This window comes from Mustela putorius, unplaced genomic scaffold (assembly GCF_011764305.1).
Source record: "Mustela putorius furo isolate JIRA1106 unplaced genomic scaffold, ASM1176430v1.1 tig00000992_pilon_pilon_pilon, whole genome shotgun sequence".
Classification (NCBI taxonomy): Eukaryota; Metazoa; Chordata; class Mammalia; order Carnivora; family Mustelidae; genus Mustela; species Mustela putorius.
Window position 1 is genome coordinate 467,095 of NW_025421526.1, and position 21,864 is coordinate 488,958.

The 21,864-nt window shown below is 40.4% G+C and overlaps 1 protein-coding gene across 1 annotated transcript; it reads left to right on the forward strand.

Annotated features, from left to right (window-relative positions):
* The first annotated feature begins 16,728 nt into the window (after nt 1–16,728).
* Nucleotides 16,729–20,713, forward strand: LOC123393699. The gene is made up of 3 exons (XM_045086441.1): nt 16,729–16,784; nt 19,258–19,574; nt 20,062–20,713. The coding sequence occupies exons 1-3, from the start codon at nt 16,729–16,731 to the stop codon at nt 20,451–20,453; spliced, it is 765 nt and encodes a 254-aa protein (XP_044942376.1). The 3' UTR covers nt 20,454–20,713.
* Nucleotides 20,714–21,864: the final 1,151 nt, after the last annotated feature.

Below are 21,864 nucleotides of genomic sequence, written 5' to 3' on the forward strand. Positions count from 1 at the left end.
TGAGGAGGGTAGTAGTGGAGTTTGGGGTGAGACAGAGTTTTCCAACGCTGCTCCTCTCCTGTGCCTTACTCTCTGCGTCTTGCCCTCATCCTTCTGTTTACCTTCAGAAAATCTTTTATAATACTACTGAGACCGCACATTCCTGGACATATAAACACCATACTAACAAGTGTTTCAGTAATATATTCTCCAAGAAAATATTTGGATGTTTCCAAGTCATCTGACTTGGAATATGCTAGCTTTTGTTCATTCTGTATTTGCAAGTGTGTGAAGCTCGGTTTCTCCATGGAAGATGCTGGTGGTTTTTCCCTTTTCTTTCTTAAAAATAGACTTCATGTTTTTAGAGTAGTTCTGGGTTCATAGCAAAATTGAGTGGAAGGTATAATATTTGCTTTATACTTCTTGCCTCTGTTCATGTGTAGCCTCCTCCAAGAACATCACCCCCCACCACAGGGTACATTTGTTATGACTGATGAACCTACACATCTTTACTATCTTTACTATGCAGAGTCCATAGTCTACATTAGGGTTCACTCTCAGTGTTACACATTCCACATCTTTGAACAAATTTATAACGGCCTAGATCTGCTATTACCGCGTCACGTAGGAGAGTTTCAGTTTCTTGAAAATCCTCACTGCTCCACCCATGTAATTCTTCCTCTTAAACCCCTGGAACCTCTGATTCTTTCCCTGTCTCCACTTTGGGTTTTTCCACCGTGCCGCATAGTTGGAATCCTGTGGGATGTAGCCCTTTGAGATCGGCTGCTTTCACTTAGTAATACATATTTAGATTTCCTCTATGTCTTTTCATGGCTGGACATGCATCTCTTTTTAGTGCTGAATGATACTCCACTGCTGGCTCTCTCAGTTTATTAACCCATTCACCTACTGAAGGACGTCTTGGTTGCTTTCATGTTTGGCAACTATGAATAAAGCTGCTATAAACATATGTGTGCAGATTTTTGCGTGGGCATGTATTTTCGACTCCTTTGGAAAATACTCAGGAGAACGTTTGCATAGTTGGAGTATGTTTAACTTTATAGGAAAGTCACAAAATGCCTTTCTATATGGCTCTATTATTTTGCACTCCCAACAGCAATGAATGAGATTTCTTGTTCCATATCCTTTCCAGTATTTCGTGTTGCCAGTGTGCTGCATTTTGACTATTTTATTAGGTGTGCAGCAGTATTTTAGCATTCTCATTTGCAATTCCCTAATGACAGATGATGCGGAACATCTTTTCATATGCCTGTTTACCATCAGTATGTCTTTTTTGATAAGTCATCTGTTACAGTCTTTGGACTAGTTTTTAATCATGTTGTTTATTTACTTATTATCGAATTATAAGTGTTCTGTGTATATTTCAGATAACAGTCCTTCATGAGATGTATCTTTTGCAAATATTTTCTCCTAGTCTGTGTCTCATCTTCTTTGGACAGTGCCTTCAACACCAGTGACTTAATTTTAATGAAGTCCACTTAACAGTTTGTTCATGGATTATAGCATTGGTGTTGTATCTAAAAATTAACTTAATAATTCCCTGCCAAACCCAAGGATTATTTACACGTTTCCTATGTTATCTTCTAATAATTTTTTAGTTTTGAATTTTGCAGTTTGGTCTGTGCCCCATTTTAGTTGTGAAGGGGTAAATTCTGTGTCTAGTTTTTTTGTGTGAATGGACATCCACTTGTTCCAGCACCATTTGTTGAATAGACCATCTTTTCTTCACTGTATTTCCTGTACTCCTTTGTCAAAGATAAGTTGACTGCATTTATGTAGGTCTGTTTTAGGCTTTCTTCCATTGTTCTGTTTTTTCTAGGCTTTCAACAGTAACACACTTTCTTCATTTCTGTGGCTTTGTAGCAAATCTTGATGCACGGGGCCATCCCTTCAATATTGTATTGACATTCACAAGATGACTTGCTGGCATTTTGATTAAGGTCAAAATGAGAATTGATATCTTGATAATTTTGAGTTTCCTTATCTATGAACATGAAATGTCTTTCCATTTACTTAGATCTTTGATTTCTGTCATCAGAATTTTCCATTTTTTATACAGATTTGTACATATTATATTAGATTTATACCTAAATATTTAATTTTGGGGAGTGCTGATATAAACAGTATTGCTTTTAATTTCAAATTCCACTCGTTCATTGCTGGTATGTAGGAAAGCTGTCGAGTCTCGGTATCTTGCTTTGTTACCAGTTCCAGAACTTGGTTTTTTTTTTTTTTTTTTGGTCCTTTCGGATTTTCTACTATCATGTCCTCTGCAAAAACAGTTTGTTTCTTCCTTCCACAACAGTGTTTCTTCTTCTTTTTTTTTTTTCCTTTTCTTATTGTATTAGTTAGGATTTCTAGTATGATGTTGAAAAGGAGTGGTGAGACGAGACTTTGCTTTGTTCCTGATCTTGGTGGGAAATCTTACAGTTTTTCACCACTAAATATGATGTTAGTGGTAGGGTTTTTTTTTTAAATAGTTATTCTTTATGAAGTTGAGGAAGGTTCCCCTGTCTTCCTAGTGCTGAGTTTTTATCAAGAATGGCTGTTGGATTTCATCATATGCTTTTCCTGCATCTATTACTTTGATCTTATTTTTCTTCTTAACCTATTGATGTGATATATGGCATTAATTGATTTTTGACTACTTCAAAAGCTTTGAATAATTATTTTTACACGTTATTAGGGTTACTTGCTAATATTAAGGATTTTGCACCTATGTTTCTGATAAATATTGGTCTATAGCTTTATTGTAATATCATTGTCTGGTTATGGTGTTAAGGAATCTGGACCGGATGGCCCAATGAAAGAACCAAGCAGCATTCGGAGATCTTGGGGGATGGGAGGTTGATTTAACACAGGGTGTAATGTCTTTCCTTATTCCTAACAACTTTCTATGCTTCCAAGTCTGTCTTTCTGAAATTAATATAACTACTTCCTTTTAAAAAAAGAATAGTGTTAGCATGGTATATCGTTCTCCATTTATTTTACTCTGAATCTGTCTTTGTATTTAAAGTGAATTTCTTGTAGACAACATAAAAGTGTGTTCTGTTTTTTTACTTACTCTGACAATTTCTGTCTACTAATTGGTATATTTAGTCCATTGACATTCAAAGTGATTATTGATGTAGTTGAATTAATATTCACATTTGTTCCTCTTTAATTTGATGCCCCTTTTCTGTGTTTTCTTTTTTCTTTCTTTCAAGATTTTCTTTCATTTGTGGTTTTGATTATGCATTTTTTTCCTAATTTTTTATCTTTTTTAAAGGGCAAAAGCTAGAGTGGCTAAATCAGGAATTTTTTTTTTTTTGAATTTTTTTTTAATTTTTAAAATTTTTTTCATAAACATATAATTTATTATTAGCCCCAGGGTACAGGTCTGTGAATCGCAAGGTTTACACACTGCACAGCACTCACCATTGTACATACCCTCCACAATGTCCATAACCCCACCATTGTGTATATATACCACTTCTTCTTTATCCATTCATCTGTTGATGGACATCTAGGTTCTTTCCATAGTTTGGCTGTTGTGGACATTGCTGCTATAAACATTCGGGTGCACGTGCCCCTTCGGATCACTATGTTTGTATCTTTAGGGTAAATACCCAGTAGTAGAATTGCTGGGTCAAAGGGTAGCTCTATTTTCAACTTTTTGAGGAACCTTCATGCTGTTTTCCAGAGTGGCTGCACCAGCTCGCATTCCCACCAACCGTGGAGGAGGGTTCCCCTTTCTCCGCATCCTCGCCAGCATCTGTCATTTCCTGACTTGTTAATTTTAGCCATTCTGAGTGGTGTGAGGTGGTATCTCATTGTGGTTTTGACTTGTATTTCCCTGATGCTGAGTGATGTGGAGCACTTTTTCATGTGTCTGTTGATCATCTGGATGTCTTCTTTGCAGAAATGTCTGTTCTTGTCCTCTGCCCATTTCTTGATTGGATCATTTGTTCTTTGGGTGTTGAGTTTGATAAGTTCTTTATAGATTTTGGATACTAGTCCTTTATCTGATATGTCGTTTGCAAATATCTTCTCCCATTCTGTCAGTTGTCTTTTGGTTTTGTTAACTGTTTCATTGCTGTGCAGAAGCTTTTGATTTTGATGAAGTTCCAGTAGTTCACTTTGGCCCTTGCTTCCCTTGCCTTTGGCGATGTTTCTAGGAAGAATTTGCTGTGGCTGAGGTCAATTTGCTGTGTTCTTCTCAATGATTTTGATGGATTTCTGTCTCTCACTTTGAGGTCTTTCATCCATTTTGAGTCTATTTTCGTGTGTGGTGTAAGGAAATGGTCCAATTTCAGTTTTCTGCATGTGGCTGTCCAATTTTCCTAACACCATTTGTTGAAGAGACTGTCTTTTTTCCACTGGGCATTTTTTCCCGCTTTGTCAAAGATTAGTTGAAAATAGAGTTGAGGGTCCATTTTGCACTCTCTATTATGTTCCATGGATCTATGTGTCTGTTTCTGTGCCAGTACCATACTGTCTTGATGATGGCAGCTTTGCAATAGACTTGAAGACTGGAATTGTGATGGCATCAACTTTGGCTTTCTTTTTCAACATTCCTCTGGCTATTCGGGGTCTTTTCTGATTCCATATAAGTTTTAGAATTATTTGTTCCATTTATTTGAAAAAACTTGGTATTTTGATAGAGATTGGATTAAATGTGTACATTGCTTTAGGTAGCATAGACGTTTTGACAATATTTGTTCTTCCAATCCATGAGCATGGAACATTTTTCCATTTCTTTGTGTCTTCCTCAATTTCTTTCATGAGTACTTTATAGTTTTCTCAGTACAGATTCTTTGCTTCTTTGGTTAGGATGCGTTTTATTTCTCTTTGTTGTCTGATTGCCAATGCTAGGACTTCTAGTATGATGTTGAATAGCAGTGGTGACATTGGAATCCCTACCATGTTCCTGACCTTAGGAGAAAAGCTTTCAGTTTTTCCCCATTGAGAATGATATTTGCTGTGCATTTTTCATAGATGGCTTTGATGTGATTGAGATATGTGCCTTACATCCCTATGCTTTGAAGAGTTTCGATCAAGAAAGGATGCTGTACTTTGTCAAATGCTTTTTCAGCATCTATTGAGAGTATCATATGATTCTTGTCCTTCTTTTATTAATGAATTGTATCACATTAATTGATTTGCAGATGTTGAACCAAACTTGCAGCCCAGGAATAAATTCCATCTGGTCATGGTGAATAATTCTTTAATGTACTGATGGATCCTATTGGCTAGTATTTTGGGGAGAATTTTTGCATATGTTTTCATCAAGGATATTGGTCTGTGATTCTCCTTTTTGATGGCTCCTTTGTCTGGTTTGGGGATCAAGGTAATGCTGGCCTCATAAAATGAGTTCAGGAGTTTTCTTTCCATTTCTATTTTTTGGAACATTTTCAGGAGAATAAGAATTAATTATTTTTTAAATGTTTGATAGAATTCCCCTGGGAGGCCATCTGGCCCTGGGCTCTTGTTTGTTGGGAGAATTTTGATGACTGCTTTAATCTCCTTAGTGGTTATGGGTCTGTTCAGGTTTTCTATTTCATCCTGGTTCAGTTGTGGTAGTTTATATGTCTCTAGGAATGCATCCATTTCTTCCAGATTATCAAATTTGCTGGTGTATAGTTGCTCACAACATTTCACAACATTTCGTCTTATGGTATCACTTATCTCTTGAATTCTCCCCTTGTGATCCAGTAGTTGTTTGTCTTTCTTTTGCTCAGTGTCTTTATTTTCCATTATTTGGTCTTCTATATCACTAATTCTCTCTTCTGCCTCATTTATCCTAGCAATAAGAGCCTCCATTCTTTATTGCACCTCATTAGTAGCTTTATTGATTTCAACTTGGTTAAATTTTAGCTCTTTTATTTCTCCAGAAAGGGATTTTATTTCTCCAGAAAGAGATTCTCTAGTATCTTCCATGCCTTTTTCGACCCCAGCTAGCACCTGATAATCGTCATTCTGAACTCTAGTTCTGACATATTACCAATGTCTGTATTGATCAGGTCCCTAGCTGTTGATACAGCCTCTTGTTCTTTTTTTGTGGTGAGTTTTTCCACCTTTTCATTTTATCCAGATAAGAATATATGAAGGACAGAATAAATACTAAAAAGGTGAATTCACATACTGGTGAATAGAACAGAGCCACCCACTTGATTTTGGGTGCATTCTGGTCTCTTAGAAGAAACTACCTCCCAAAATTTTAAAGAAGGAAATTTTATATATATACAAAATCTTATATAAATACAAAAATAAGGGATGGAATATGAGTATAAAGATGAACATTTTAAAAAGATTCTAAAAAAGGAATTGATAAGATTAGTTGTTTGGAAAAGGGGAAAAAAAGAGGAAAGAATGTGATCAGTCTCAGCTAGATTTAGGGTATATTTTGATTAGGAGAAATTGTATCCCAAAATTTTAAAGAAAAAAAACCCTATATGTATACAAAAAATAAGGTTAAATACAATGAAGGGATAAAATATGACTATAACAATGAAAAGTTTTTTTTAAAGGTATTCATGATATAGAATAGTTTAAAAAGTTAAAAGAAGAAAAGTTGAAAAAAATAGAATAAGAAAAAAATAAAATTAAAACAATTTGACTCTGCAATACTAAAGGATGGGGGGGGGGAAGCCATGAATTCTATTTGTTCTTTTCCCCTAGCTCTGAAGTGTTGCAGTTCTCATTGATTGGTGAACTCGGTCTTGGCTGGATTTCTTGCTGATTTTCTGGGCAGGGGCCTGTTGCTGTGATTCCCAAATGTCTTTTCCAGAGACAGAATTACACCACCCTTGCCAGGGGCTAGACTAAGTAATCTGCTTGCGTCCACTCTTGGTAGCATTGTTCCCTGAAGGCTTCCTGAAGAGCTTTGGAGGACGGGAATGAAAATAGCTGCCTCGCAATCTCTGGCCTGGAGTAGCCAAGAGCTTAGGCCCCACTTCTCAGTGCACCTTCAGAGAAAAGCAGTCAATGCCCCCTGTCTCCCTGGTCTCCAGCTGCACTCCGTGCTCACCTGGCCTGTGACTGAGCCTTTATATCTCTGGTGCACAGCCGCATTTGGAGTCTTCAAACCCAGCAGATTCCTGTCATGCACTCCCATGCCACTCCTCCTGGAGGAGGAAGGAGGGGGTTTCTCCAGATCTGCCACTTGTGGTGTCCCTGCTCAAAGAGCAGTGGTCTGACTGTGTGTGGGATCATGGTTTAAGGTAACCCCGAGCAGAGAGTGCACTCATCGGCTCTGTCTCTGCAGCCGGCTTCCCTGCTCTGATACCTGGCAGCTCTGCCACACTCAGACACCGCCGGTCTTTCTGTGACCCCGAGGGTTCTGAGACCACACTGTCCTAGCAGGCTCCACCCCTGGTTAGCCTCTGGAGTGACGTCCCTCAGTGAGGCAGACTTTTAAAAGTTCTGATTTTGTGCTCCACTACCTGATGGGAGCTGGTCCCTTGCCCCACGGTCTATCTTCCCGTCCCTTCAGGTGCACTTTTCTGTACATCTCACCTTCCAAAAGTGGTCGGTTTTCTGTTCCTAGAATTGCTTCTCTTCTATCTGGTGTTGAATTTGTAGGGGTTCAGAACGGTTTGATAACTATCTAGCTGAACTCCTGGGACCCAATGCTATCTCAGCCTCCTACTCCTCTGCCATCTTGCTTCCTCCCTTAAAGAACTATTATTATTTTTTTTTATTGTAAAGACTTATGTATTTATTTAAGGGAGAGAGAACATGAGGAGAGGGGCGGATACAGGGAGAGGGAGAAGCACCCTCCCCACTAAGCAAGGAACCCAAAGCAAGGCTGGATCCCATAACCCTGGAATTGTGACCTGAGCCAAAGGCAGATGCTGAACTGACTGAGCTAGTCAGGTGACCCTTGAAGAATTATTTATTCACTAATATGTCTATCAGATTTTTTTTAAGATTTTTTATTTATTTACTTGACAGACAGAGGTCACAAGTGGGCAGAGAGGCAGGCAGAGAGAGAGAGGGAAGCAGGCTCCCTGCTGAGCAGAGAGCCCGATGCGGGACTGGATCCCAGGACCCTGAGATCATGACCTGAGCCGAAGGCAGCGGCTTTAACCCACTGAGCCACCCAGGCGCCCTGTCTATCAGATTTTTATAGAAGACCTATTAATGCTAAGAACTCTTCTAAACACTGGGATACAAAGGTTAATGTGGATAGCCCCTGTTCTGTTATATAGATTGCAGAATGAAGGAATTGAACACATAAATTCATTAAAGTAAAAACTATTGTAATATAAATTCTAATGGGCACTAAAAAGAAGATGCATTAAATTGCCTAGAGAGTGACATACTTAATATTTTTAAGGTGCGTATGTGTTCGATGCCTAGAAAAATGTAAAGAGCAATCTAGGTATGTGTAAAGGACTGGGAGCTAGAAAGCACACAAGACTTTCCGGGAACCACAAATAGTTCCGACTGGCTAAGGAACAGGCCGTGTGTGTGTGTGTGTGTGTGTGTGTGTGTGTGTGTGAGTGTGTGTAAGTGTGTAATACCAAGAAAGAAAACTGTAGATGTGAATAGAAGGAAGAAGGTAATTAAATCCTTATTTGTATTCCTTAAGGAGTTTGAGGATTGTCTTATGTTAAGGAACAGATTTACCAGATTTTAAGTGAGGAAGAAACACAGATTTTCTCTTTCAGGTATGTCGTGGTGGTTTCAGTATGCCTTAATTGGAGCTGTGAGGAATTGAGGGTTGGAAGGCAAGTTAATAGCCATAGCACAAGTTGATGGAAATCTGTACTATGTGACTGGTGAGAGGAATGGGGGAGGGTATGTTTGGACCAATGTTCGGGGACAGAGGACAGTTGAGAATGTGAAATGAAGGTGATGGAGATGAGGAAGTGGTTTAGATTCCTGGCTTGGGCTAACCGATGGACTAACTTGCTATTTACCTTAACAAGCAGTGAAGAATGAGGAAGCAGATTTGAGGGGAAAAGTAATGAATTCAATTCTTGACATACTGTGCTTGAGTTACTTCGGGGACAATCAGGTGGACGTATCTAGAAGACAGCTATGCATAAGTTCAAGACCAGAGGACAAGTTACTGACTAGGATCAAAGTCACTAAGAACATGTGGCAGTTGAGATCACCGGGGTGAGTATGGAGAGAACAAACCTGCAAGGCTGGCACCGTGAGTAACATGAAAAATTAAAGGAAAATGTTAGTCTGACAGTAGGAAAAAGCAAGAAAAAGTAGTGCCTTGGAAACCATGAGTAAGAAAGATATCCAAGAGTTAGGAGTGGTCAGTATTTTGAGATACTATATTCAGATCTGGGAACATAAAGGTTGGAAGAAATCCAGTGGATTTATTGTTTATAAAATTGTCAGTGTCTTTGACAAGCGACTGTTGCAGTGGTTATGGACGCCAAAACCCATTTTGAAAATCCTGTCAGCTAAATGAAAAAGAGCCCTGACAATTTATAAAAAGATGCAGTTGTTTATCCTGATTGTTTCTTTTTCTTTGCTTTGTGGAAGAACTAGAACAACCAGAGAGGTACAGCTAGTGCTTCGGTGCAGAATATTATATCCTTTATTACTTAAAAAATGTAATAAACATAATGTAACTAGATTTCTATTTTCCCAGCGTAGGCCTGAGACGGTAACTGCTTCCAAGTGGCTAGTAAATCTCGAATAGAAGTGGAAGCCAAGCATAATGTACAATTGTTATTCCTGTCTAAATGCATTTAATTTCTTGGTGCTCTTTGTTTTATACTTGGAGGACAGATTTTTTTTCCCATTAAAGATGGTTGGTACTCTTACACTTTACGTAACTGAAAACATAAATAAATTCAGATGAATTATTATATGAAAAGGAGATACTTTACCCTGGTACAAACTTGGAATGTATTAAAAAGATTTTGAAAGGAATAATATAGCACTCTGGACTCTGAATAATGTCTACTAATTGACTCTAAAGTCAACATTTAGAGATATAAACAAATAACCACTGGTGAGTAAAAAGAGATGTTTGCAAGAATTTATGACAAACTTGTGATCTAATTCTTAGTCCTTGTATATAAAAATTTCATTTTTATGTTTACATGTCTGCTATAAAATTTTTGTTACATTATTTTTGACATAAAAGCAAGTGGTCATTAAGACAAACATTTCTTAATGCTCCAAAATGCTATTTCTGTCAGATAAACTCTGAATTCTTAATTTAAACTTAGCATTTTTCTTGTCCTCCTTCCCCCAATTATACAAATATTATTTTGTAAAATTTTTCAGTTAGGAATGAAGTGATGTAGAGTTGATTTGAATGGTGGTTTTTTGTTTTTGATAACTGTATTTGTTTCTTGATGTTTTGCATCTTAAATTTCTTCTCAGCCATTCTGTTTTACAAAAGCATCTCCATGGATTTTAAAACTATTTATTTTCTAAAATAATTCTTCAGTGTTTTAAATTAATTAATGGATAGTATTTTCTTTCCCTAGAATTTGGTTGTGTGATCTTTATCTCGGCTTTCATTGTCAAATCTACAGATCCTACCTTTGTCATCTTCCTCAAAATTTATTCTTTTTTAATCCCTAGTGTACTTTGTAATATTGGAATTTGGTAAACTGTTCTGCATATTATTTAGGATATAATTGTAATTTAGTTCACCAATCAATGAGAACTGCAAAACTTCAGAGCTAGGGGAAAGCAACAAATAGAATTCATGGCTTTTTTTCCCCCATCCTTTAGTCTCACAGAGTTAAATTGTTTTAATTTTATTTTTTTCTTATTCTATTTTTTCAACTTTTCCTCTTTTAACTTTTTAACTATTATATATCATCAATACATTAAAAAACTTAAATTTTCATTGTTATAGTCATATTTTATCCCTTCATCATATTTAACCTTATTTTTTGTATACAATTTTTTTTTCTTTAAAATTTTTGGATACAATTTCTCCTAATCAAAATATACCCAAAATCTAGCTCCAGCCTGATCACAGTCTCTTCTCTCTCTCTCTCTTTTTTTTTTCTTTTCCAACGAACTAATCTTATATTCAGTCAGGATATGAGTTGTGTTAGCAAATTTGGGTCTAATTTTTATTTATTTATTTATTTGACAGAGAGATCACAATTAGGCAGAGAGGCAGGCAGAGAGAGAGGAGGAAGCAGGCTCCCCCTGAGCAGAGAGCCCGATGCGGGACTCGATCCCAGGACCCCGAGATCATGACCTGAGCTGAAGGCAGAGACTTAACCCACTGAGCCATCCAGGTGCCCCCAAATTTGGGTCTAATTTTAACATGACTACTAGGAGACTCTGTTTTATATCCTAATACAATTTCCATCTGGCAGTGAAGAAAGAGTAAATAGTAGATGTTTGTTAGGAAGCAAAACAAAATAGTTTTCTTCTTGGTCAGTGGAAGATGCCTTGTGTAATAAGGGATGTAGACTACTTATTGAAATTCCAAAGCACAGAAAGCATACAGAGAAGTAATTTTTAATATTAAAATGTATTCTAAAAATACTTTTATAACTTCAATTGAACAGTTTTCTGCCACTATAGAAACACATTTAATATTATTTAGTTTTTAGGATTTAATATTGGTCAGGCGTGTTCATATTTAATATTATAACAAAATACTTAGTTTGCTAATATTAAATAATTAAAACAGATCATTTAGTTTTAAAAATGATTATTAACTCTTAACATAGTCACTTTAATTGAGGGAATTAAAAACAGTAAAATACAGAGTGAAACCTGACCCTAGCTGGGGAGCGGGGGACAAATTACAGATTATTTTTGTATCTATTTTGTTCTATTTCATAATGCGCTTTCTCTTTATGTGTAAGGTATAATGACAGAATAGGTTCTTCTAAGTTGATTTTTTGATTAGTTGACAAATGTTTACTCCATATTTACTGTGTGCTAGGTACTTAACCAAATAGAGTGAACCAAAGAAAAGTGGGAATTATCAGAGTCATGAGAATTGTTTCATAATGTTGCTATTCACTACTGTCTGCTCTAGGCAGTTTATACATTTTTAAATAGAAATACTTTAGATATACATTGGTAGAAAGTTAAATTACAGTACATAGTAGAACACATCTGTTAATGGTGTTTGGGCTGATGTTCCACAGCTAAAGTGAAAGAACTCTAGAAGATTGTTGCAAAAAGCTCCTCTTGTGTCTCTTTCTGAAGTCATTTGAAAGGGATGAAAGAAAGGACTGAAAAATCCATCAACCTGAAGTTGAAGAACGACAGTAAAATTAATGCCTATCCTGCCAATGCTGTCAAATGAAACTTTTCCAAATACACTCAAAATAAGTAGTTCTCTTCCATTTGGGAAGCTTATCTACATACCCATTTGGTGCAGAACCACCATCGTGATGACTAGATGGTTCAAGAAAGAAAAGCCAGAAAACTGTTAAACCATTCCTCTAGTTCTACATGAGTAGATACCTCTACCTTTTTAAAAATGTATTCTTTTTGAATTCTCTCACTTATAAATTCTCTCTGAAAGATCTGCTGATATAGTAGAAATATTTTTAAACAAAGAAGTTCAAGAAATCCAGAGTATTTAGTATAATCTTCCCAGTTCATGTTTATTTGCTTGCTTCATTAGACAAGCTTTCAAAAGCAACCTTTTTACCGTACTAAATTTATTATGTTTTATTTGTTGTCATGGCCTATTATTGAGATGGGTAAGATCATCCTCAATTAATTCATGAACTCCTTTTTTTTACTACAGAGTCCAGAGAAGAAAGAGCCAAATGCATATTTATCATTCTTAATTAGAAACAAATTTAGCTTTAAACTCCTAAGTAGAAAGCCTGACCTTAGTGTAATCAATGGAATCATTTCAGAGATTTGTCTTAATTTGGTTACAATGAATAGAAAATAACCCAAATTATCTTATCTAAAACGTAGTGGAAATTATTAACAGGCTATTGGTTTACTTAATGGGATCCAAGGAAAATTGAAACAACTAGTTCTTAGGAAGAGCGAAAGACAAGACAGTGCTGTGATTCTTAGCAGCTGTAATATACTCAATAGTTTCTTAGAGAAGGGGGCTAGGGTGTGAACCTGGAAAGAATTCCTATTATTCTCTGCACTCTGGTCCAGAATCTATGCTACGCACACACTGAGTAGCATGTCAGGGCATTTGTGCTTTAATACTCATAGCATGAAACTGAACCACTAAAAATCATCACTAAAAAGGTAAGGAACAATAACCTCAAGGAAAGAAAGGCAAAGGGAAATCGCTCAAAGCCCAGAACACGGGTTAGTTACGTGGTATACCTAGCATTCTTCTAAATGAGGCGCATCTTACTTACCAAAGTCTAGCCCTTGACCTACCCCTAGACTTGATCCTTCTCAGAGATAGCATCACCTTCTTAGCGAATGGAGTGGAAGTGATTGTTTAGAAAGGCTTGATATCTCCGTATAGTCCAGCTTACTAATCATCAAAATTTCGCGTTTTGGGAGAATGATAACATGAAGTTATTGGATTCTTTTTGTTTTGTTTTTATCATTATTGCTTGATAACCTTCTGAGTTGTGTTCCATAATTCTGCTTTTCCTTGAGCATCTCACAAGCTTTCTAGTCCTACGTGGCTTTTTCCATTAAATTACCAGGATGGCACGTGCAGTGGCCACTCGCATCCCTGTATTTTTCAAAAAAAAAAAAAAAAAAAAAAAAAAACCTTTTTCTTTCTGTCACTTCCCACTGCTTCTGGAATTACCTTTTTCACCTTAACCTTCTACTTCGTGCTCATTTTTTCCCTTCATGTTTTATTACAAACCATTTCCCATCAACAACTTGAATCCTTTGGTTTCTCTTCTGGTTCTGTTTTCCTGACTTTGACAATGGCTCTTCTCTTTCATAACACATGGGGCGTGTTTATTTTGCCTTAGGCAACCGAGGATCATCGTTCCTCCGTTCACAGAATCCTTGTCGATGGTTTCCTCACTTGTGTCACCACAGACACGGAAGCTGAATACAAAATTAACTGAAGGGTCTAGAGGGAAATTCTTCGAAACATCAGTTTTGAAACAACAGATGAAGAATAACAAGAGAAACCTATTTTTAATTTGTAGATAATCTCTGAAATAGAACTCAAGAATTTTTTATATTTTTCTAGTCAACTATATATATATATGATTTAGATACAACACATTAATGTCTAAACATGTACATTAAATTGAAGCTCTCATGATCTGTGATATTATTAACATCCAACTCATTTTGGAACTGGCCTTTAAAATCCTCAAAATATCTTTATTCATTATACATTAATCTAGTAATTTAGTTGCATGGATAGTACTTGAGGTTTAACTGGTCCTTAAATAGGATTTATAGTTTTTTTAATTATCAGAAAATCAAATTTATATAAATTATTACTTAATTTAGGACTACTGAAGGAATAGGGAAAGGGTAGCATATTTTCTTTAAGTTGTTTTCAGAACTCTGATTAATGTTTATTTATATGACAAAAATACTATTAGAATTATAATTTGTTCCAAGTATAATATATTAGACATATTTATAAAAACATGAATGTTACCTGGTCACAAAATCTGTTCCTTTTGAAAAGAAAATGTAAACTACATTTAATTCCCAGGGGGGCAGTTTATTTCTTCTAAAAATAATAAATTTGGCTATTAAAAAATTAAGATTATGTCTTGCAGCATCAAGATGGATTGTTAAAAATAAAATTAATATAAATTGTAGATTTGGTGGACAATATTCTAGGCATAGTTATGAAGGTTCGTATTTGATCCATCGGAACTCTGGCCATTGGATGGGTGGTGGTAGATACTTAGAATTTCTTCTCTTTTATCTAACTGGGAACTGGATGGGGTCTCACCAACTCACATGGAAGTTCCTGTTTGTTCACAAAGGATTTTACATGAAGTGCCAATCAAGGACTTTGGGAAGTCTCAATGGGTTGAATCAAATGTATAAAAAGAATGAGTTCAATCATTCTGGGCATTGTGTACTTCTGGCACTCAATTTTTCCTGGACATTGCAATTATTTCCTGAGTACAATAGTTTCTAAGGGCTACAGTACACGGTAATGTGTGCCACCAGAGATCACTAGGTACCTCTTCCTTCCCCTGGGCACTACTGTGCTGGTGCTAGTACACCGAGATCTCCTAATGGGCGCATCCCATGCTTCCCCGATCACTGGATCTTCATGATGCCAAATCTTCCTTACGGTGTCCAGGAAAGTGGAAAGTGCATCTCTGTTTACATTATACTATCTGAAGGGTCCTAACACGGTTCTATTTTCACTCTTGTGTTCCCAAAGGCCCTGAGCACTATTTCTGCTTAGCAAAGCAAGTAGAGGCAAAATGAGAAGTTATTGTTATCTTCATTACTCTCTTATCGTCCTATGGTTTCTTCACTGTTGACCACTTCTAGTTCTCAATTTAATTTGTGGAACATTGTGTTGACTACTATATAGATCATATTGTTTTATTCTTTGTGAAGAATTAAAACTGTGACAATTTCTACCCCAAAGATCTTACAATTTAGTAGAAGATTTTTTTTGAAATTCATTTATTCAGCAAAGATTCATTGGAAATACTGTTTTAAGGGACCTAGACCAATTGTTAAGGGAATTCATATAAAATGTTGATTCTTATAGGGATGATGGGCATTCATGATGAAGGCAGAATTAGGGCTTGTCTTTGAAAAAAGTGAACATTTTCAGTAAGTTGGTTTGGGGTAAGAAAAAAGAAAGGACCGTCTATCTAAGGCACATGATTCAGAAAAACAGATGTGGGAAGAAGTAGTAGGATGGTGGGTAGTACAGCAAAGTAGAGCCATCAGGGTTTAAGAAGATATGCTGAGGTATGACAAAAAGATAGGCTGGGACTAATTGTAGGAAATTAAAATTGCATGCTGAAGGGTTTACATTTTATTCCAGTTGTATTGTTGAGAGATTAAAAGTTGTATATCAAGGATTTATGAAGAACTTGGTTTTAGGAAGAATAAATTTGTGGTTTGATGAGCAGGAAAGGCTAAAACCGGTAATAAGACTCAATTATAAGTCTCTCATAAGAATCGAGGCAGCCACTGGGAGCCAAATAGAATATTTTCTATTATTCCTGAATTGGCTAAGGCCTGAATCTGAGAACAAAAGAGCACTCATTTTAATAATACCACAATCAACATTCAGTTGGAAATGACCACCTCCTGGCTGGACTTGCTGAACTGCCAAACCCCGACAGTGTTTTACTGTCTTTCTTCCCAGTTACAATAGGAAGTAACAGGAGAGAGGCAATTAAACATTGGCCCCGTGAGTTGAACATTATTTCAATGGAAGCTCATTCCCTCTTTTCTAAGGATGCAGGTGCTTTTTATAGTATGAAGCCACTTAAGGAAAATACCGGAAAATAAGGATTAAAGGTATCTGAACAAAGAGTAGCACCTGATTCTTCAGCTGGAAGCACAATAAGCTGCAAACAAATAGGTCCATTCTGTCGTCACTCAAGGATCAGAGTGTGTAGCGAGGGATTCTTCGGAGATGATTGGGGGATTCCAAGAATATGAAGTGTATTCCTTTCTAGTTCCCTCCTTGTGCTGTTTGAAAAAAAAGGGAATTGAATCATATGCTTTCTGAAGTTGGATTAAGGAGGGTTCTGGAACAGGAATTAGAGTGACCGCAGTGAGCAGGACTTGAAGGACTGTAGAGTAAAGAATGCATTTGGAAAAGTTTAGGGAAACTCACATTATGGAAGAGGACCCCATTTCTTCCCATAGCTTCTTGTGACGATGAAGAAGTTACATGAGGAGCAGAAGTCAATGGACCACTTGATGGACAAATCCAGGTCAGCAAAAGCACTAAGGGTCTATCAAAGGCAGACACAGACATCTCCAGGAGTCTTCAGCTTAGGACTTTGGTGCAAATTAGGAAAAATCACCATTCTGAGTGCTTTTGACACAGCCTTGAGAAACGGAATGGGGACTGAATTTCAGCATCCAGCCATCGTATCAGCTGGGAGTTTTGTGCCCAGCATCAAGGAGGGAAGGGGTGGTATTGACCATTGTCTCAAGAAAACCACATGCATCAGCTATGTCAAGCCCACTCTGTCAGCATAGAAGATCAGCATCAGAGAGAGCAGACTAAATCTTAGTGATGCGAGGAACACCTCTTACTGGTGTGTGGGCGGTAACATCAAGATGTCGGTGTCCTCTCTGTCTCCCTCTGCGCCTTCAGCAGCAGTGGAACGAGGGTCTGGAAAACGACGGAGAGAGATCTCTGCACCTCCTCATAGTAAGTGGGACTCAGTCCTGCTCCTTCACGTGGAAGGTGGGACCAGGAACACAAACAAGGAATCAAATTTGAGAATGAACTTTTTTAGAAAAGAGGAAAACTAAGCCCTAAAAAGAGACCACGATAATAGCCAAATATAACAAGAAAATGATGGACCTTAGCCAAAGTGGAACATAACATAACTGCAAAACAATTACTGGGAAAATTTAAATCATTTGATGCTTATATTCCAATGATTGAAACCCTTCAGTAAACTGGTCACATGTTACACTATGAAGGCTAGTATTAACAACAACAACAAAGAAATGGGGATAGAAGCCAAAATAATTATTTAACTTTATCTATAAATTCCCCAGCTATTAGATATATTATCTCTTCTCTATTCTTCCATCTCTAGCTTACTTTTCTTTCTAAATCAGCAGTTTTACAGATACTGCAGACCACATCCACGTTGCCAAGTTTCATAATTTTTGGATATTTCCCAATAAGCCTTTTAAGATGCAGCACGCTCAATCTCTATCGACTTCAGTTTCTGAAGTCTGGTCATTTTAAAATCTGGATGGCATTACCTTTTATATATAATTATGTTTAATATTTAGTATATATAAAAGAACATACTCTTCCTCAAACACAGGATAAAATAATACTATCATTTCCACATTTTGATGATCCTCAATTTCTCTAATGACATGTATTATCCTATGTAGTTTCTTTTTATTGCTTGTTTTTGCTCTCAAATGGGAGAAGAAAATGACACTCTTTAAGGAAACTGAAAAGTGGATCTAAAATTTTTTAGTGAATTTTGTTTTGTGAAGAACAATTTTGGGGGTCATTAATTTTCCTGGTGAACTACATTTTAGGTTTCATAAATTAAAGACAGAAAACATGTATCAAATCCATTTATTCAAAGAAATATATTGATCTGAAGAACAACTGATTTTTAAAAAAATTTTATTTATTTATTTGAGAGAGATAATGAGAGAGAGGACATCAGATGGGAGAGGCCAGAGAGAAGCAGACTCCTCGCCAAGCAGGGAGCCTAATGTGGGGCTGGATCCTGGGACTCCAGGGTCATACCTGAACCACAGGCAGTCTTTTAACCAAGTGAGCTACTCAGACTACCCCATTCTTTTTTTTTTAAGATTTTATTTATACAACTGATCATGTTTATGTAACTTTTAGAATCACTGGTTTATTTTGAAATATACTATATGCATCACTGGATTTTTTTTCATCCAAAGGAATCCTAACAACATGTCAACACAAGTAAAAGAATTTAAATATAGATTTTACCAGAATTAGAAATATATAAATGCAGATAAGTTTGCCTTTCCATGAAGAAAACGAACCTAACTCTAATGTACAGTTTAAGAATATTAAAAACAGTCAAAATACAGCTCTTTTATATTATTTCAGCACTAAATGTACTGGGTTTGAGAGAAACCTTATTCTTACAGGTGATAAATTTACTTACCAAATATGATGGTGGATAGTTTCTGTGTATGGCTCACATATGCATCTTATGTTCTTTCTTAAGTGTTTCAAGTTCACGGTGAAATTGTTCGACAACACATCAAATTAGAGACTACACATTTTTCAGAGTTAATAGAACCCTATGCATTGGCTACGGATACAAAGTTAAGATCTAATCTAATTCTCCTTTTTAACGAGTTGAGAGTTTTGTCATTATTTAACATCAGAACCTGAACTTACACCAAGGAATAAAAAGTTCTCAGTTTAGGGGCGCCTGGGGGGCTCAGTGGGTTAAGCCGCTGCCTTCGGCTCAGGTCATGATCTCAGGGTCCTGGGATCGAGTCCCGCGTCGGGCTCTCTGCTCAGTGCGGACCTGCTTCCCTCTCTCTCTGCCTGCCTCTCTGCCTGCTTGTGATCTCTGTCTGTCCAATAAATAATAAAATCTTAAAAAAAAAAAAAATGCTCAGTTTAGTATTGTATTTCCCCCACTCTCGACCTGTCTTCCAAGCAAACATGTTTTTCTTTTTCTCAGGAAAACACTGATGTGACTGAAGTGGAGGCGCGTCTCCTCCAGCACGTGTGAAAGATGCTGAAATTCTTGGGAAACGAGAAGACAGTAGACGGCGATGGAAGGTCGTCACCGGCTCTGCCCTAGTTCTCCTCCCTGCGGCCCCTTCGCCATCGGAACGTTTCACTCATCTTTTCGTCCTTCCCGGGTCGGGCCGCGGCCGCGGAGGAGGAAACCCCGCACTGAAGCGACCGAAACGTCCCGCGACGCCGAGACGCGCGTCTGCGGGCCTGGGGGTTCATGACGCGGGGGTAGGAGGTGAAGGAGCCCCGGGGCGGTGGCGCGGCCGTCCAACATTTTATGGTATTTTTACCAAAAACGGGGAAAACGCAGTTTAAAGAAGAGCCGAGTTCACTTTCTGAGAGAAACTGTGACCTCGGTCCTCGGGAGCTGGAAGTTGCCAGAAGCCGGCGCGGGGGTCGCGCGGTCGGGGCGGCGGGGGTCGCGCGGTCGGGGCGGCGGGGGTCGCGCGGTCGGGGCGGGGGGGGGCGCGGGTCGGGGCGGCGGGGGCGGCGGGGGGCGGGGGGGGTCGCGCGGTTCGGGGCGGGGGGGGGGGTCGCGCGGTCGGGGCGGCGGGGGGGTCGCGCGGTCGGGGCGGCGGGGGTCGCGCGGTCGGGGCGGCGGGGGTCGCGCGGTCGGGGCGGCGGGGGTCGCGCGGTCGGGGCGGCGGGGGTCGCGCGGTCGGGGCGGCGGGGGTCGCGCGGTCGGGGCGCGGGGGTCGTGCGGTCGCGGCCTGGGTCCAAGCCCGCCCCGCGGGGCGTCAGCCTGCGGACTCCCCCCCTTCCCGCAGGACCCCCCGGCCCCGCGCGCCCCCGAGAAGTCCCGGGAACCGCACAGAATCCCCCGTTCCCAGCAGCTTCGGATCCATTTCCCGCGCAGGCCGGGCCTTGGCGCCCGCGCGTCAGGTCTCGCTCCCGCGGGTCCGAGGGTCCGGCGACCCGAAGAGACGCTCACGTCCCGGAGGACGGCGTTGGGCAGACGCTGCTTCAGGACGAGGACCCCAGCACCTCGCGGACGTGCGGCACCTGCCGTCACTGTACGTCTTGTCCCGACTGTGCTCTGCTTCGGCTGAGCCGCGCGCATCTCGCAGGGGGGTCCTATTCAGTAGGGAGCCGAGTTCCCCGCAGGGGGGTCCTATTCAGTAGGGAGCCGAGTTCCCCGCAGGGGTGTCCTATTCAGTAGGGAGCCGAGTTCCCCGCAGGGGGGTCCTATTCAGTAGGGAGCCGAGTTCCCCGCAGGGGGGTCCTATTCAGTAGGGAGCCGGAGTTCCCCGCAGGGGTGTCCTATTCAGTAGGGAGCCGGAGTTCCCCGCAGGGGTGTCCTATTCAGTAGGGAGCCGAGTTCCCCGCAGGGGGGTCCTATTCAGTAGGGAGCCGAGTTCCCCGCAGGGGGGTCCTATTCAGTAGGGAGCCGAGTTCCCCGCAGGGGGGTCCTATTCAGTAGGGAGCGCCGAGTTCCCGCAGGGGTGTCCTATTCAGTAGGGAGCCGAGTTCCCCGCAGGGGGGGGTCCTATTCAGTAGGGAGCCGAGTTCCCCGCAGGGGGGTCCTATTCAGTAGGGAGCCGAGTTCCCCGCAGGGGTGTCCTATTCAGTAGGGAGCCGAGTTCCCCGCAGGGGGGTCCTATTCAGTAGGGAGCCGAGTTCCCCGCAGGGGGGTCCTATTCAGTAGGGAGCCGAGTTCCCCGCAGGGGGTCCTATTCAGTAGGGAGCCGAGTTCCCCGCAGGGGTTGTCCTATTCAGTAGGGAGCCGAGTTCCCCGCAGGGGTGTCCTATTCCGAGTTCCCCGCAGGGGGGGGGTCCTATTCAGTAGGGAGCCGAGTTCCCCGCAGGGGGGTCCTATTCAGTAGGGAGCCGGAGTTCCCCGCAGGGGTGTCCTATTCAGTAGGGAGCCGGAGTTCCCCGCAGGGGTGTCCTATTCAGTAGGGAGCCGAGTTCCCCGCAGGGGGGGTCCTATTCAGTAGGGAGCCGAGTTCCCCGCAGGGGGTGTCCTATTCAGTAGGGAGCCGAGTTCCCCGCAGGGGTGTCCTATTCAGTAGGGAGCCGGAGTTCCCCGCAGGGGTGTCCTATTCAGTAGGGAGCCGGAGTTCCCCGCAGGGGTGTCCTATTCAGTAGGGAGCCGAGTTCCCCGCAGGGGGGTCCTATTCAGTAGGGAGCCGAGTTCCCCGCAGGGGGGTCCTATTCAGTAGGGAGCCGAGTTCCCCGCAGGGGGGTCCTATTCAGTAGGGAGCCGAGTTCCCCGCAGGGGGGTCCTATTCAGTAGGGAGCCGAGTTCCCCGCAGGGGGGGTCCTATTCAGTAGGGAGCCGAGTTTCCCCGCAGGGGGGTCCTATTCAGTAGGGAGCCGGAGTTCCCCGCAGGGGTGTCCTATTCAGTAGGGAGCCGGAGTTCCCCGCAGGGGTGTCCTATTCAGTAGGGAGCCGAGTTCCCCGCAGGGGGGTCCTATTCAGTAGGGAGCCGAGTTCCCCGCAGGGGTGTCCTATTCAGTAGGGAGCCGAGTTCCCCGCAGGGGTGTCCTATTCAGTAGGGAGCCGGAGTTCCCCGCAGGGGTGTCCTATTCAGTAGGGAGCCGGAGTTCCCCGCAGGGGGGTGTCCTAT

Bases quoted from the DNA above. Each gene is read 5' to 3' on its own strand.
- LOC123393699 (XM_045086441.1), top strand. From the start codon at position 16,729: ATGAAGAAGTTACATGAGGAGCAGAAGTCAATGGACCACTTGATGGAC. The intron at 16,785-19,257 runs GTCAGCAAAAGC...ATGTGACTGAAG, and splicing joins CACTTGATGGACAAATCCAG to TGGAGGCGCGTCTCCTCCAG. The intron at 19,575-20,061 runs GTATTTTTACCA...CCCTTCCCGCAG, and splicing joins CGGCCGTCCAACATTTTATG to GACCCCCCGGCCCCGCGCGC.